Below are 15,810 nucleotides of genomic sequence, written 5' to 3'. Positions count from 1 at the left end.
GTGGAAAAAAATCAGGAGGTATATAATTTATTACCTCTGAAATCTCTTACTTAACTTGGGAAGCAGAATTACTTGGGCAGTCCCAGTAGTAGTGCACAATAATTTTGAAAAGTTTAGCTCTAAAATAATGGCATTTTCACCATTAAATTTTATTTGGATCTACTTAGTAAAAAATGTAATTTTTCACAGCTTTTATTAGGAAATCTTGCTTGAGCCTTCAGACTCTACAACTGAGAATTACTTAGGTAACAGTGAATGTTATTTAGAGTCAACATTTGGGTAACCATCGTTTTAACACCCTCTATCTAATATTAGGCAAAATGGAAAAAGAGACTAAAGTCTCCTTCTGATCCTTGCGTACATTACAAACTGGATGCTTAGAGTTGGGATTATGGCAAAGAAGTAATCTATTTCTCATGTGTAGAATCTGGACTGTGCATATACTGACCCCTCCAAAGGGGGGAAAATGCTCAACTTACAAATTTGAGTGACTGCAATCGCCTGATAGAGAGAAAAAGACAGGTATTTTTGGACACAAGCACTCCTTGCCAAATAATTTAATTAGTATTAATGAAAGACATCCAAAGAAAAAATTGTAGTTTTAACTGGAAAGCCCTGTGGCTCAAAGGTCAGCCAGAGTAAACAACAACGCCTATAAAAAGCCATTTACATTCCCTTCATACAAGATTTATTTATGAGGGATCCTTCCAGGAAAAAGTCTGACTGAGACTAAAGACTGTTTGGCCAGGATGTCCTGACTGGGCAACATTCAGAGCATGTGACCAGTGCGTGATCCTAGAAGCCATTCACAAGGTCTTTGCTCTGTGGTGCCTTGGCCTTTGCTTCCCTTCCTCCTAACCCATGACCTTTACCAAATGGATCCTCGCCCCATTATCTGACCACTCAGTGTGACTCTTTGGAAAACATGAGGGAAAAGTGACTGTAGCATGGATTTTTTTCTTTGTGAGTGTCGTAGAGATTCACAGTTGTCTTTCATTGTGGTTCCTTTTCAGTCATTCAACAAGCCTCTACTGCAGTCAGCTATGTGCCTAGCACTATTTGGGTATGTTGTTGCAAAGTCACCTCAATGGGTTATTAAAGAAGAGTGAGAGCGAGACCTACACATGTCTTTGCTGTGTGGTTTTATAGGCCCCTTAACAGACCAGCCAGATGGCTGGTCTTTAAGGTCTGTTCCAAGTGACCCTGAGTTGAGATGCCTTTTCAGCTTCCTAGAAAGGGTACCCAGACCACCATGTTGCCTTCTGGGATTTTGTTTTCTCCTGTTTAGTCAGAGCCCCTAAAACATTAATTCACATTATCAATACTGTTATAGCATTATGCATTAGAAAGGAACTTCTTAGTAGTTTGATTTAGATATTTTTGGGGTTTACAGCAGTATAGTCCATGATTAGAACTAATTTCTTTGATTATAAGAACCCAGGGTTTCTGCAATTCTTATTTTTTCATTACAGTATGATAAAATTACATTGAATTCATCATCTACTTCATCATCACAAGGCATCTTTTCAGTACATAATTGATATCCAAAAGAAACCATTGTATTTCTAAGTTTTTCTACTAATTTATTTTTACCTACATTTCTTTCACTAGTGTTCTTCTGTATATAGCACCTATTTGTAAGTGATTACATCTGAACTAAACTCTGACTGTACAGACTATGGAAATTACCCATCTTTTTCTTTTCTTTTCTTTCTTTCTTTCTTTTTTTTTTTTTTTTTTTTGAGACAGGGTGTCACTCTGTCACCCAGGCTCTGGAGTGCAGTAGAACACAGTAGAGCGATTACAGCTCACTGCATCCTTGACCTCCTAGGCTCTACTGACTCTCCTACCTCAGCCTCCCAAGTAGCTGAGACTACAGGCTTGTACCACCCACGCCCAGCTAATTTTGTATTTTGTAGAGACAGGGTTTTGCCCTGTTGCCAAGGCTGGTCTTGAACTCCTGACCTCAAGTGATCCACTCACTTCAGCTTCTCAAAGTGTTGGGATTACAGGCATGAGCCACCGCACCTGGACAGAAATTACTTATCTTTTTGCTTCTAATACTTCCTTTTGTTGTACTGCTCAAATGCCTTATCTTTTCCCACCAGTCCCCCATACCCCCACCCTGTACCCATTCCCTGACACCCCATGCTCATATTTTGGGTCTTCTCAAGAATTATCAAAGAAAAGTCCTAGCCATTGAATGACTTCATCAACTCTCTCACAGGTGTCAGAGGAGCCTTTGATTCCTTGCCTCTGTACCCACCAAAGCAGGAGAGGAAGATGTATGGAGCAAGAGCAGTCTTCTCAGTGCCGAAGTGGAGAGGATTGCTTATCCTTGTTAAGAGATGGAATCTCATTCTGTTGCTTAGGCTGGAGTGCACTGGTGTGATGTGTAGCTCACTGCATCCTTGAACTCCTGGGCTCAAATGATCCTCTTGCTTCAGTGTCCCAGGTAGCTGGGTTTACAGGTGTGTGCCACCATGCCTGGCTAATTTTTTTTTTTAAGATTTTTGTGTAGATGCAGGGTCTTGCTGTATTGCCCAAGCAGATCTCAAACTCCTAGCCTCAAGTTATCCTTGCACCTCAGCCTTCCAGAGATTAGTACGACCCTAAAAAGCTCAATCAGTTTTTATTTAAAGCCTTATTGTGGTTAAATATTCTTCTTTGGGCCTGTGAGGTACCATGCCTTCCATTTACATCATCCCATATCTGTGGGAAAATGTGTTTATAAATTGGCAGATGCCCTTCAGCCTTTTGATTTACACTACATGATTCAATCATAGATGGCATTTTATGAATCAAATAAAATTATGAAATATTAACTTTTGTGATAAAATTCAAGGATAAACTAGTAGAACTTTCATCGGAGCACGAAGCATTTGGAATCACTAACTGAGAGACCACCACCCGTGGTCTGTTATCCATGCCTCTCTATGAAAGTTGTGTTTAGGCCGGGCACGGTGGCTCAAGCCTGTAATCCCAGCACTTTGGGAGGCCGAGACAGGTGGATCACGAGGTCAGGAGATCGAGACCATCCTGGCTAACATAGTGAAACCCCGTCTCTACTAAAAAATACAAAAACTAGCTGGGCAAGGTGGTGGGCGCCTGTAGTCCCAGCTACTTGGGAGGCTGAGGCAGGAGAATGACGTAAACCCGGGAGGCGGAGCTTGCAGTGAGCTGAGATCAAGCCAGAGCGAGACTCCGTCTCAAAAAAAAAAAAAGAAAGTTGTGTTTAATTCAATGCAAATAATGGGCAGATTTCTACAGGACATACCTACCTTAGTGATTAACCAGGATGTTTATTTCAAAATAGTTCTTTCACTGATACTTATGTTTACCATTGATATGTCATCAGTTAGTCACTTCAGCAGTATTTATAGCATCTTCACTTTATAGTCCAGGAAACAGACTGTCAGCAGTCACGTGACTTTACCAAGGAAGAACAGCCTGAAGGGATGAGAGCGTCCTGATGTCAGTATATTTGTTTCTGGTGTTGTTGTTGTTGTTGTTGTTTTGTGGTTTTTTTTTTGTTTTTGGTTTTGGTTTTGGTTTTGTGGGGTTTTTTTGTTTTTTGGTTTTTTTTCTTTACTGGAATCCACAAAATAAAAAATTCATTTTACACTGTGATTTTAGTACTTTTATTCTGCATTTGAAACTTCACAAAACATTACTTACCCTTATGACTTGTAATGCATTAGAATATATTCTAATCTCTTTTTTCTTTCTTTAATGCTGTCTAAAGCACCAAACTGATGTCATGACCAATGATAGGTGTGACCTGCACTTTGAATAATACTAATCTAAATGAATTTCCAGTTGGATTATCCACTACAAACATGAAAAAAAGGGGAGGATTAACAGCTTGACTTATAAGGACCGTCCTGTTTGCTCACCAGTGTAATGCAATCTATTTTCCTTAGAGATATTCTAGAAAATAGCCTGAGGTGTCAGGAATATGAAGATGCAAGATAATCTTAAGATATATTTATGCAATCTATACGAACTGGGCTAAAACTGAGCCCTTATTTGTGTGTGTGTGTGTGTAGATAAATCTTAGAGTCAAAAGCCTGTTCTGGGCACAGTGGCTCACGCCTGTAATCCCAGCACTTTGGGAGGCTGAGGCACGTGGATCACCTGAGGTAGGAGACCAACCTGGTCAACATAGGGAAGTCCCGTCTCTACTAAAAATACAAAAATTAGCCAGGCGTGGTGGTGGGCACCTGTAATCCCGTAATCCCAGCTACTCAGGAGGCTGAGGCAGGAGAATTGCTTTAACCAAGGAGGTGGAGGTTGCAGTGAGCCGAGATCACGCCCCTACACTCCAGCCTGGGTGTCAGAGTTAGACTCCATCTCCAAAAAAAAAAGAAAAGAAAAAGAGCCTGTTCTTTGTGATCTGGTATGGGCTTGTTCCCAGAAGACATTCAGTAAATATTTGCTGCTCGAGTAAGTGACAGTGGTACTAACTGGTTTGTTTGTAATTCAGTGTTTCTTTGAAAGAACATAGGAAGTAGAAGGAAACTGAGAAAACCATATTTAATCATTTCTATGTAAGGGGTGTGTTGGCATTCATCCAAAAGTGCTTAGTTCCAGCCTGTCTTCATGGACTGATCCTAAATTCAAGTTAGCACATAAAAGTCACGGCCTGGGTCTTAGTTCTTTGAGTCATTTTTCAGGGACTCAGCTTTCTTCATCTTAAAAATGAGTTTTGACGCTGGGCGCGGTGGCTCGCATCTGTAATTCCAGCAATTTGGGAGGCCAAGGCGGGCGAATCACAAGGTCAGGAGTTCAAGACCAGCCTGGCCAATATGGTGAAACCCCATCTCTACTAAAAATATAAAAAATTAGGCGGGTGTGGTGGTGAGTGCCTGTAGTCCCAGCTACTCGGGAGGCTGAGGCAGGAGCTTGTACCCAGGAGACAGAGATTGCAGTGAGCTGAGATCATACCACTGCACTCCAGGCTGGGTGACAGAGTGAAACTCCATCCAGAAAAAAAAAAAAAATGGGTGCTTTGGAATAATAACATTAGTCCCCAAACTATTATAAGTCATGATTCTTAGAGAAAACCAGGAAGTACTAATTTACTTGACCCCTCTGTATGAACTAGGAATGGTTTGATTTAAAAATATGACAGAGAGGTCTCTACATCTGTGGTAACATATTTTTCTGTTATATTTGCTACATGTTTATACTTGTGTTGCCTATCAATCATTTATTAGTGGGCAGCAAAAGTTTATCTTCAGATTGGAAGGTGACCTCCATGTTTGATTGTAAGAACAGAGCAACATTGTATAATGCTTTACAGAAATATCAATCAGGCCTAGGTAACCACCAAAACTCTTTTTAGTCCTAGACTCTATGTTCTATATTCAGAGATCTCTCTCTTTTGATAAATGCCATTTTTTCTTTTCAGTTTTTCCTTTAACATATCTCTCCCTTTTGTGCAGGAATGACATCTTTGTGTTCCTGTTAAGCACACGAGCTGGAGGACTAGGTATCAATCTCACTGCTGCAGACACAGTAAGTAATGAGAGTACAATCAACTAGATTATGCAGGTTTTCTACTATGAAACCTACTGTGCAGGTTTTTCTACTAGGCATTCAGTTTGTGTTACCCTTTGCTTTTGTATCACAAACTTGCAAACTTTTTATTTCTTTGCCTCTTGTATTAAAAGACTCTAGTTGCTCTTTGACTGGAACTAGAGTATTTTAGCTTTCCTTATGGACTTTACTATTCATTTTCTTTGAATAAGTTTGTTTTTGTTTTTGTTTTTTGAGACAGGGCCTCACTCTGTCACCCAGGCTGGCATGCAGTGGCATGATCATGGGTCACTGTAGCTTCTTCAACCTCCCTAGTCTCAGGTGATCCTCCCACCTCACCCTCCCAAGTAGCTGGGACTACAGGCATGCGCCACCACGCCCAGCTAATTTTTGTATTTTTTGTAGAGATGGGGTTTCGCCGTGTTGCCCAGGCTGGTCTTGAACTCCGAGGCTCAAGTGATCCACCTGCCTCCACCTCCCGAAGTGCTGGGATTACAGGCGTGAGCCACTGTGCCTCGCCTGAATAAGTTTCTTACACATTCATTCGACAGCTATTTCACGAATGCCTACTGTGTCTGATACTGTTTGAGACACTTAGGGTACATTAGAGAAAACAGACTGGAAAAAAATCAGTCCATCCAGATTTGTTTTAGGAGCTATAATTGAACACATCAGAAAGGATTGTTTTGTTACTCTTATGCATTATTCCATTAATGGAAAAACCCATTTTTTGTATCCTGAACTTTAAAAGGTGGTTGGAGAGCAATGAAAAGGGTAATTTCAAAAATAAGATTGAAAAGACATTCCAACAAAGTATCCACTCTTTCCTACCCGGTGTCCTTGCAGGAATGCTTCAGTGTTTGAAAGGGGGAAGAAAAGAGGATTCCTGGCTGGGTGTGGTGGCTCACACCTGTAATCCCAGCACTTTGGGAGGCCAAGGAGGGTGAATCACGAGGTCAGAAGATCAAGACCATCCTGGGCCAACATGATGAAACTGTGTCTCTACTAAAAATACAAAAAAAAAAAAAATTGGCTGGCGTGGTGACACGTGCCTATAGTCCCAGCTACTCAGGAGGTGAGGCAGGAGAGTCCCTTGAACCCGGGAGGCAGAGGCTGCAGTGAGCCAAGATCACACCACAACACTCCAGCCTGGGTGACAGAGCGAGACTCTGTCTCAAAAAAGAAAACAGAAAAGAAGATTCTTTTTGAATCTCAAAATTATTCCTAAGATTCAAATATATTTAATAAAAATTTTAGTAACTTTGAGATTTAAAAACCCATAAATAGGAAATTGTTTTATAAAAGGCATGCCTCTAAAAATGGCCCTTAATATAACTATCATGGTGCCTCTCTGAAATATAGAACATCAAAATCCCCACAACTAGGAGGAGAAAGCAAACTCATGAGGGTAATGGAGAAATGAGGTACAGGAGTGCAGAGGCTTGAATAGATTCATAGCAGCAGGGGGAATATCTCTCTCTCTCTCTCTCTCTGTCACTAATCTGATACTACAGATTCTGTAATAGCAACTATAGGATGTACCTTCCTTGGCATCTAAACTTTCAGTCAGTTAACCAGGTACGGCAAGACATCAGCACCTGAGGGCCACTGGAGGCATTGCTGGGTAGCTGTACATCCTCAGCATCTGTCATCCTATGGGAGGGCTGTCAGTGTAGTGTGTGTTGTTCTGTGGGTTCTCTGATGTGGTGGCTCACTTGAGCCATATCACATAGTTTCTACCATATCAGATAGCAGAAACTTGCCTTTCTCCTTGTTATCTCTTGGTTCTCTGCCCTCTGTATCTTTTAAGAATTTCAACATAGTCATACTCTCAATGTGAGTACAAGATTCATCACTTTGTCCAAGCTGGTCTTTTGGACTCCACTCTCAGTTCTCTGTTAGTTTCTCTATACCCTTTATTAATCATGCCACTCCTTTGATTAAAACTCTTTAGGAATTCTCCATCAATTATAAAATAAAGTATAAGGCTCTTCATTTGTGTTCTTTATCTGCCTTTACAGCCTAATTATCAGACCACTTTCCCTTCCAAATTTTATATTCCAGAAATAATGATTGGCTTGTAGTTTCCTGAACACACCATGCCATATCACACTGTTGGATAAAGTGTTCCCTCAGCCTAAGTCATCCTCCCATGAGTCTCCTCTTCCACCTGGTGAACTTCTGTTTGTTCTTTAAAACCCCATTCAGGTGTCAATATTCCTTCCCCAGCCCCTCCCTTTATTCAAGTTAATCAGAATGCATTGTAAGTAATTCTTTTACGTACTAGACTTTGGCCTCAACAATGGAAGGAAGTCAAAAGTCTGCATTTCTAGGCTGAGCACGGTGGCTCACACTCGTAATCCCAACACTTTGGGAGGCCAAGGTGGGCAGATGGCTTGTAAGACCAGCCTGGCCTACATGGTGAAACCCCATCTCTACTAAATATACAAAAATTAGCTGTATGTGCTGGCGCATGGTTGTGGTCCCAGCTACTCGGGAGGCTGAGGCAGGAGAATCACTTGAACCCAGGAGGTGGAGGTTGCAGTGAGCCAAGATCGCACCACTGCACTCCATCCTGGGCAGTAGAGTGAGACTCCATCTCAGAAAAAAAAAAAAAAGTCTGTATTTCTAGTACTTGGAACAGTTTCATTTGTTCATTCATTCATTCATTCATTAGACAAATGTTTAATGAGCATCCACCAAGGGCCCAGCATTGTTTTAGGCGCTAGGAATTCAGCATGCAACAAAACAAAGTTCCATTTCTATCTTCTTAGTTACTATAAATTACATTTCTAATGGCAGGAGAGGAGACAAAGCATAAAGAAATGGAAAAAAAACTAATAATATGGGACCAGGTGCGGTGGCTCACACCTGTAATCCCAGCACTTTGGGAAGCAGAGGCAGGCGGATCACAGGGTCAGGAGTTCGACACCAGCTTGGCCAATATGGTGAAACCCTCTCTCTAATAAAAATACAAAAAAATTAGCTGGGCATGGTGGTGGGCGCCTGCAGTCCCAGCTACTCGGGAAGCTCAGGCAGGAGAATTGCTTGAACCCAGGAGTCAGAGGTTGCAGTGAGCCAAGATCACGCCACTATACTCCAGCCTGGGCGACAGAGCAAGACTCCATCTCAAAAACAAACAAAAAACTGATAATATGAATGCTATGAAGAAAAATTCATCAGGAGTGATAGCATGAGAATGATCAGGGGTTGCTGTTTTATATGGATTGGTAAGGCATCTCTGATAAGGTGACATGTAAGCCAAGATCTGAAGAAAGTAAGGAGGTAACCTAAGCATATACCTGGCAGAAGGAAGAGCATTCCAGGCAGAGGAGATAAGTGAAAAGCCCTAAGGTGAGAATATGCTTGGCATATTCAAGCAAAAAGAAGGAGCCCAGAGCGGGTAGAACAGAATCAACTATGGGGAGAGTAGTATGAGATGGCCATTGCAGAAGCAGATCATGTAGGGTTTAGTAGCTATGGTAAGAACTTTGAGATGGAGAGCAATTGCAAGAGTTTGAACAGAGGAGTAACATGATCTGGTTTGAGTTTTAAATGCGTCCTTCTGGCTTCCGTTTAGAGTGGGAGAAAAAAATGAAACACTACAAGGAGACATAAGCAGGAGGAGTATCAGACGTTAAGTGGCAGTGTCACCCAGGCGGCAGAGTCTGAAGTTCAGAAGAAAGATTAGGGTTAAAGCTGTATTTTCTTTTCTTTCCTTTTTTTGTTTTTTTGTTTTTGTTTTTTTGGAGACAGAGTCTTGCTCTGTCATTCAGGCTGGAGTGCAGTGGCTTGATCTCAGCTCACTTGAACCTCCACCTCTCAGGTTCAAGTGATTCTCCCACCTGAGCCTCCCGAGTAGCTGGGACTACAGGCACACACCACCATTACCAGCTAATTTTTATGTTTTTAGTAGAGACGGGGTTTCACCATGTTGACCAGGCTGGTCTCGAACTCCTGACCTCAGGTGATCTGCCTGCCTCGGCCTCCCAAAGTGTTGGGATTACAGGCATGAGCCACCTGGCCTTAAAGCTGTATTTTCAAATCATAAGGCTGTAGATGATATTTAAGACCATGAGGCTGTATGAGGTCACCTGGGAAGGTCTAGCATAAGTTCATTTTATTAAAATATGTTTCTATTCTCGGCTTGCCTATCTCAGGTTTAGTCTGTGGTTTCTTAAGGAATAGTTCCTCTGGTTGTTCATTTAAATGGTTAAAATTAAAAAAAAAAAAAAGCAGGTTTAAAAGGCGAGATCTACACCTTGCTTCCAAGGTTCACATAGTTTGTCCTGTAGGAGTAAAGAGCATCCTACCAGCCACAAAGAAGCAAAGTAGACTAGGCCCCTGATCCATAAGTAGAGGAATAAGAGTAGGAATTCTTTTTTCGTCTTGAAGGCCAGAGAGTGGCTCTAGGCTGGGCATGGTGGCTCATGCCTGTAATCCCTGCAGTTTGGGAGGCCGAGGTGGGTGGATTGCTTGAGGGCAGATGTTTGAAACCAGCCTGGGCAACATAGCAAGACACCATCTGTACAAAAAGTTTTTAAAATTAGCCAGGCATGGCGGCACATGCCTGTGGTCTGAGCTCCTCGGGAGGCTGAGGTGGGAGGTTTGCTTGGGCCCAGACTGCAGTCAAGACTGCAGTGAGCTGTGATTGTGCCACTGCACTCCAACATGGGCAACACTGAGCCCCTGGCTCAAAAAAAAAAAAAAAAGAGGCTCTGAATACTCTGATTTCTGAATTCTGAAGTAATTTACATTTTAATTTTGGGGGAAGGGCTTGGGGATTCACTTGTAAATTAGAAACTCCTGGAATCGTTCTTAGAAAAATGAGACATCAAGATTGAAATTAATTCCGAGGATGTACTATGTGTGTGTGTTGCTAGAGAAACAGTACGGTTAGCTGCTTTCTGGCATTTTTCCTTTGCCCTGAGATTTATTTAGCTTTGGGATTTCCCCAGAACCATTTATGGACAAGGAAGAGATTAATCAACCTAAAAATGTCAGGAAAAACCTAATGTCTTATGATTGAGAATGCATATGTAAAAATGTGGGACTCTGTCTGGCCTTCTCTGTTAGTAAAAGCATCGTTTTAGCAAATGATGTATGGCAGCTGTCTCTTACTGTGTCACTGTTTGTATATTCTTCCAGAAATAAGGTTATCTTTGCATTTGACTCTGTTTAGTAAGGGGTTGTTATAAACTGCACTGTTTGTGTTTCTGTGTCAGACGTATTTTAAATGCTTACGTGTAAGGAGAATGAAGAGCTTTTCTCCCTTTGCAGAGATTCAAGAAGTCCTGTCTCACAGGACAGCTTTTAGTCCTCTGCGGAGGCCAAACCTCCGCTCATTCTCTTGGGAGAAAAAGCTCTACCCCCCAAGTGTTGGTCTAACTTTTCCCAGTTGTTCCTCTAGAAATTTTCCTGTTTTAAATCTCACTCTCTCATCCCCTGAAACTCCTTCTCATTGACCTGTGCAGTCAGGCCCCTCTACCGGATGGTAACTGTCACCTCTCTTCCCCTGTGCCTGCCCTGCTTGGTGTTTACAATGTCATGAAGGCACTGACTACTGTTTCCCCTTAGTCATTGCTGGGCCACGCTTTGTGGATTGACTTGCCTTAATCTTTCCTAGTTAAGTCAGTTGTTCTCGTCCTTTAATTGTTACTTGTTTTTCTCTAGAATGTCTCACTTAGCTCCATAAACCCTACTGCCAAGTACAGGCGTCATCCCTGTCCCACTGCGGTGCACTGTCTCCCTCACCACTCCCTCCAGTTCACATCATGGTTAATTCAGTGTTAGATTAGATGGTAACCACACATCTGTCTTGGTTTTTAGTTCTCTCACTCTTGTTCTTAACCTGTTAGTTTGTACGTATTTCATATTTTCCCCTGCATAAGTATTTTTCTCAACAATCCTATTTTATTCTCTTTTCCTCCCAAATTCCCCACCTCTTGGAATCCATTTAAAGGATAAATATCTTCTATATTTGGAGATTTTTGAAGTTAAGATTGTAAACCCATCTCCTTAGGCTTTAATCTTACTGTTTATGAACTCAAAAGAACACAAGTTGAATCAGGTTTGGTTGCCACTGGGTCTTCTAGGAAAAAATATTAAGACAGTACCTATGAAGCAATTCATAATATGGCTCTCCCTCCACCCACCTCTGCCACGCACATCTCCACATTATCAATTCATGCTGAACCATAGCCTCAAGCTTAGACAGCTCAAGATACTGTCTTTTGGGTGTGACATCAGCCCTCAAATTCCACATGTGTAGTCATTTTAAATACATTGGGCATCATGGGACAACATGAACCAGAAAAAAGATGAAAAAAAAGTACACTGAGCAAGTAATGTTATTCTCTAGTCCAACTGAAGGTCTTCATTTTTGTTAGCTATGTTTTCCCTGAAAGTTCAAACTAGGTCTTCTGGAAGTTTGTATGGCCTCTTGGAAACTCCAAAATGTCCTGTGGTCAGGTTTGTTAAGTTCCTCTAGAGGCGACAAGCATTGTGCACTCCTAAATCTTAGGTTTGCAGGACACTAGATTGACAGTAAGCTTTCACAGTGACTTTCTTTGGCCAGCAGTTTGCAGTGTTCTTCCCAAGGATTCTAACCTGTGCTAACAATGGAGGGAAACCATTTTGGCCGGGCGCAATGGCTAATACCTGTAATTCCAATACTTTGGGAAGCTGAGATGGGAGGATTGCTTGAGCCCAGGAGTTTGGGGCTGCAGTGAGCCAATATCATGCCACTGTACTTCAGCCTGGGTGATAGAGCAAGACCCTGTCTCAGAAAAGAAAAAGAGAGAGAGGCAGAGAGAAACAGTTTCAAGAAAGATGACTCACTCTTTCAAATAGTACACATGAAATAATTGGACACCATAGAAGTTAGTGATTAAGTGGGGACTTGGGCCAAGGTAGGTAAGTAATGCCAAGTATTGTTACTACTATAGGTTGCAGAGGGAGACTGTTAGGTCACTCCCCACCCCAGCCCCTTGCTGTGATCTCAGACCAGTCTCTGGAAGAGTTTTGGGATTCTAGTTCAGAGAAACAGCTTGAACAAAAAGAGGTGTACACAAATGTATTATAAGCCAGGACCACTGAAGAGACCCATCTGTCTAAAGGGAAGGGGCATATTTGTGTTAGGAAAGAATAGGAAATAAAGTTGGCTCTCTATAGTAGGGCTTGATTATTTAGGGGAGTTTGGACATGGTGTGTAACTGGCAGATAGCTGGAATGGCCCACAGTGGTAGCCAAGGTAGACTGAAGAGGAAAGAGACTGAGATCTAAGAGTCCTGCTGATGTAACAGAGCGCTAATCCAGATGTAGGTTGTGAGGGCCTGGTCCAGAATGGTAACAGTGGGACTGTAGAAAGGACAGGTTCATTTTTGAAGCAGTGGCTGGATTTGGTGACTTTTGATTGGATATAAAGGACGACACATGAGATATGAGGACCATTTTGAACTGGTCCACCATGTTGGATGGTAGCCTCAAGAGCTGAGGACCGAGGAGTTTGTTTTAGGATCATTTAGTGGTGATACATTTTGTTGTTAATTTGTTTGTTGCTCAACAAACTAGAAGTCACTTCCAGAGACCCCTTTAAACATTCCATCCTGGGAATTCATGGGCTAGTAAATGACTGTTGATGAGAGCCTGAGAATTCTAGGGAAAGCCATGCCTGTTTCCAAGATGGCCCCAGTGTTTTGTTTTATTTTGTTTTGTTTTGTTTTGAGACAGAGTTTCTCTCTTGTCACCCAGGCTGGAGCCCAATGGCATGATCTCAGCTCACTGCAACCTCTGCCTCCTGGGTTCAAGCGATTCTCCTGCCTCAGCCTCCTGAGTAGCTGGGTTCACAGGTGCCTGCCACCACACCTGGCTAATTTTTTTTTTGGGGGGGATAGAGGCTCACTCTGTCACCCAGGCTGGAGTGCAGTGGTGCAGTGTCGGCTCACTGCAACCTCCGCTTCCCAGGTTCAAGCAGTTCCCCTGCCTTAGCCTCCCAGGTAGCTGGGATTGCAGGTGCGCACCACCACACCCAGCTAATTTTTGTATTTAATAGAGACGGGGTTTCACCATGTTAGCCAGGCTAGTCTCAAACTCCTGGCCTCAAGTAATCCACCTGCCTTGGCCTCCCAAAGTGATGGGATTACAGGTGTGAGCCACCGTGCCTGGTTAGTTTTTGTATTTTTAGTAAAGACAGGGTTTCACCATGTTGGCCAGGCTGGTCTTCAACTAATTACCTCAGGTGATCCACCTACCTTGGCTTCCCAAAGTGCTGGGATTACAGGTGTGAACCACCACGCCTGACCTGTTTTGTTTTGTTTTTGAGACGGGGTATATTGCTCTGTCACCCAGGCTGGAGTGCAGTGGTGCAATCTCGGCTCACCTCAACCTCTGCCTCCCAGGCTCAAGCAGTCCTCCCACCTCAGTCTTGTGAATAGTTGGGAGCAGTGGTGCTTACTTAGGCAATGTGATCTTGGATAAATGGTCTAGCTCATTTGTGCCTCATTCTCCTAAACTACAAAATGTGTGAGTCTTAACGTTTGTATTTAAATCATGATGATTATCGGATTTTTTTTTTCTCAGCACAAATAACAGTGATAATTCTGGGATTTAAATGAGTTAATGCACTTAGAACAATGCACTATAAGTGTTAACTGTTAATGTTATTAATGTACTAAGCACTACATTTTAACTATTAATATTATTGCTACTCTCTCTTTTTAAGTGAAAACTGAAAAAAATAAAACAGGAGCATGTGTCTTTTGCTCAGGGCATGTGAAGGAATGGCTTTGTATCTTCTAAGAAGATGTATCTTAGCTCAGTATCAGAGAAAGGAATCAGACCCTACTGACACCAGACTATTGCAAACAGACAATTGGCTGGGTTGCTCTCAGAATTTCTGGTCCTTCCCTAAGAGTGCTTCAGTTTTTGCTATATTCTATGCAGGTGATTTTCTATGATAGCGACTGGAACCCCACTGTGGACCAGCAGGCCATGGACAGGGCCCACCGCTTGGGGCAGACAAAGCAGGTTACCGTGTACCGGCTCATCTGTAAAGGCACCATTGAAGAACGCATTCTGCAAAGAGCCAAGGAGAAGAGTGAGGTAAGCACAAGGGAAAGAAATTCCTGCTCTGATGGAGCAAACAGAAAGTCTGACCACATCGACTAGATTGAGACTATTTAAAACTCTATTGCCTTTTATTGGTCCTGATGAAACTACAATTTCTTCTGAACAGAAAATAAAATCAGGTCCCATGCAATAGCAATCCTGAATTCCCTGGCCATGCCTCATTCCCTTTCCCCCAGAATGGTTTCCGTAGCCTGGATCCAGCTGTTGTTCATGTGGAGACTGACACCAGTAATGGCCTCTCGCATTCAGAGGAAGAAGGATTGACATTTTTTAGTTCGTATCCTAATACTCTCAACTTACCTGCCTCTGAATTGTATGCCAAATTTGTTAGTTTCCAAAGAAATTATTATTTTTTGTTTTTTTCCATCCTGATTCAGTACTATTAGATTTTCTAGTTAGCAGTTCCAAGCAAAGAAGTTATCATTTTCCTTCTGTCAGACAAATAATCTGGATGAGCCAATCAGATGAACTGAAATGAAAAGGGGGAAAAGAAGAAATAGGAAACCAGAGGCCTCACCTGAGGAGTGGGTTGAGAATGATGTGTATCTTTTTCTGGATATTTGCCATAATGGAATGGATGCCTACAGGTGACATTTTGATCTGCTTTGGTGTAGATTCAGCGGATGGTGATTTCAGGTGGGAACTTCAAACCAGATACCTTGAAACCCAAAGAGGTGGTTAGTCTTCTTCTAGACGACGAAGAGTTGGAGAAGAAACGTATGTACTCTAAACCTCTAGACACTCCTCTTACGTATCTGAAAATGGAAGAGGTACTTGGCTGTGTGCCAAGGGTAGGCAAAGCCAAAGGCTATATTTAGAGAAAATATTTTTGTGCTCGTATTTTATATAAAAACCCAAACAAGATTGTGTTCTGGGCCAGGCATGGTGGCTCGTGCCTATAATCCCAGCACTTTGGGAGGCCAAGATGGGCAGATCACCTGAGGTCAGGAGTTTGAGACCAGCCTGGCCAACGTTGTGAAATCCTGCCTCTACTAAAAATTCAAAAAATTAGTTGGGCATGGTGGCGGGCGCCTATAATCCCAGCACTTTGGGAGGCCGAGGCAGGAGAATTACTTGAACCCAGGAGGCGGAGGTTGCAGTGAGCCAAGATCGTGCCGTTGCACTCCAGCCTGGGCAACA

The 15,810-nt window shown here is 42.4% G+C and overlaps 1 protein-coding gene across 1 annotated transcript in view; it reads left to right on the top strand.

Annotated features, from left to right (window-relative positions):
• Positions 1-15,810, top strand: part of INO80 (INO80 complex subunit) — a 122,955-nt gene that overhangs the window by 98,679 nt on the left and 8,466 nt on the right. The window contains exons 27-29 of the mRNA XM_011956676.1: positions 5,448-5,520; positions 14,485-14,643; positions 15,285-15,440. Coding sequence (XP_011812066.1) covers positions 5,448-5,520; positions 14,485-14,643; positions 15,285-15,440 — 388 coding nt within the window. The remainder of the gene's footprint in view (positions 1-5,447; positions 5,521-14,484; positions 14,644-15,284; positions 15,441-15,810) is intronic.

Source organism: Colobus angolensis, unplaced genomic scaffold (assembly GCF_000951035.1).
Source record: "Colobus angolensis palliatus isolate OR3802 unplaced genomic scaffold, Cang.pa_1.0 Scaffold420, whole genome shotgun sequence".
Taxonomy (NCBI): domain Eukaryota; kingdom Metazoa; phylum Chordata; class Mammalia; order Primates; family Cercopithecidae; genus Colobus; species Colobus angolensis.
The sequence above is the reverse complement of the archived record's forward strand: the minus strand, read 5'-3'. Positions and strand labels throughout refer to the sequence as shown.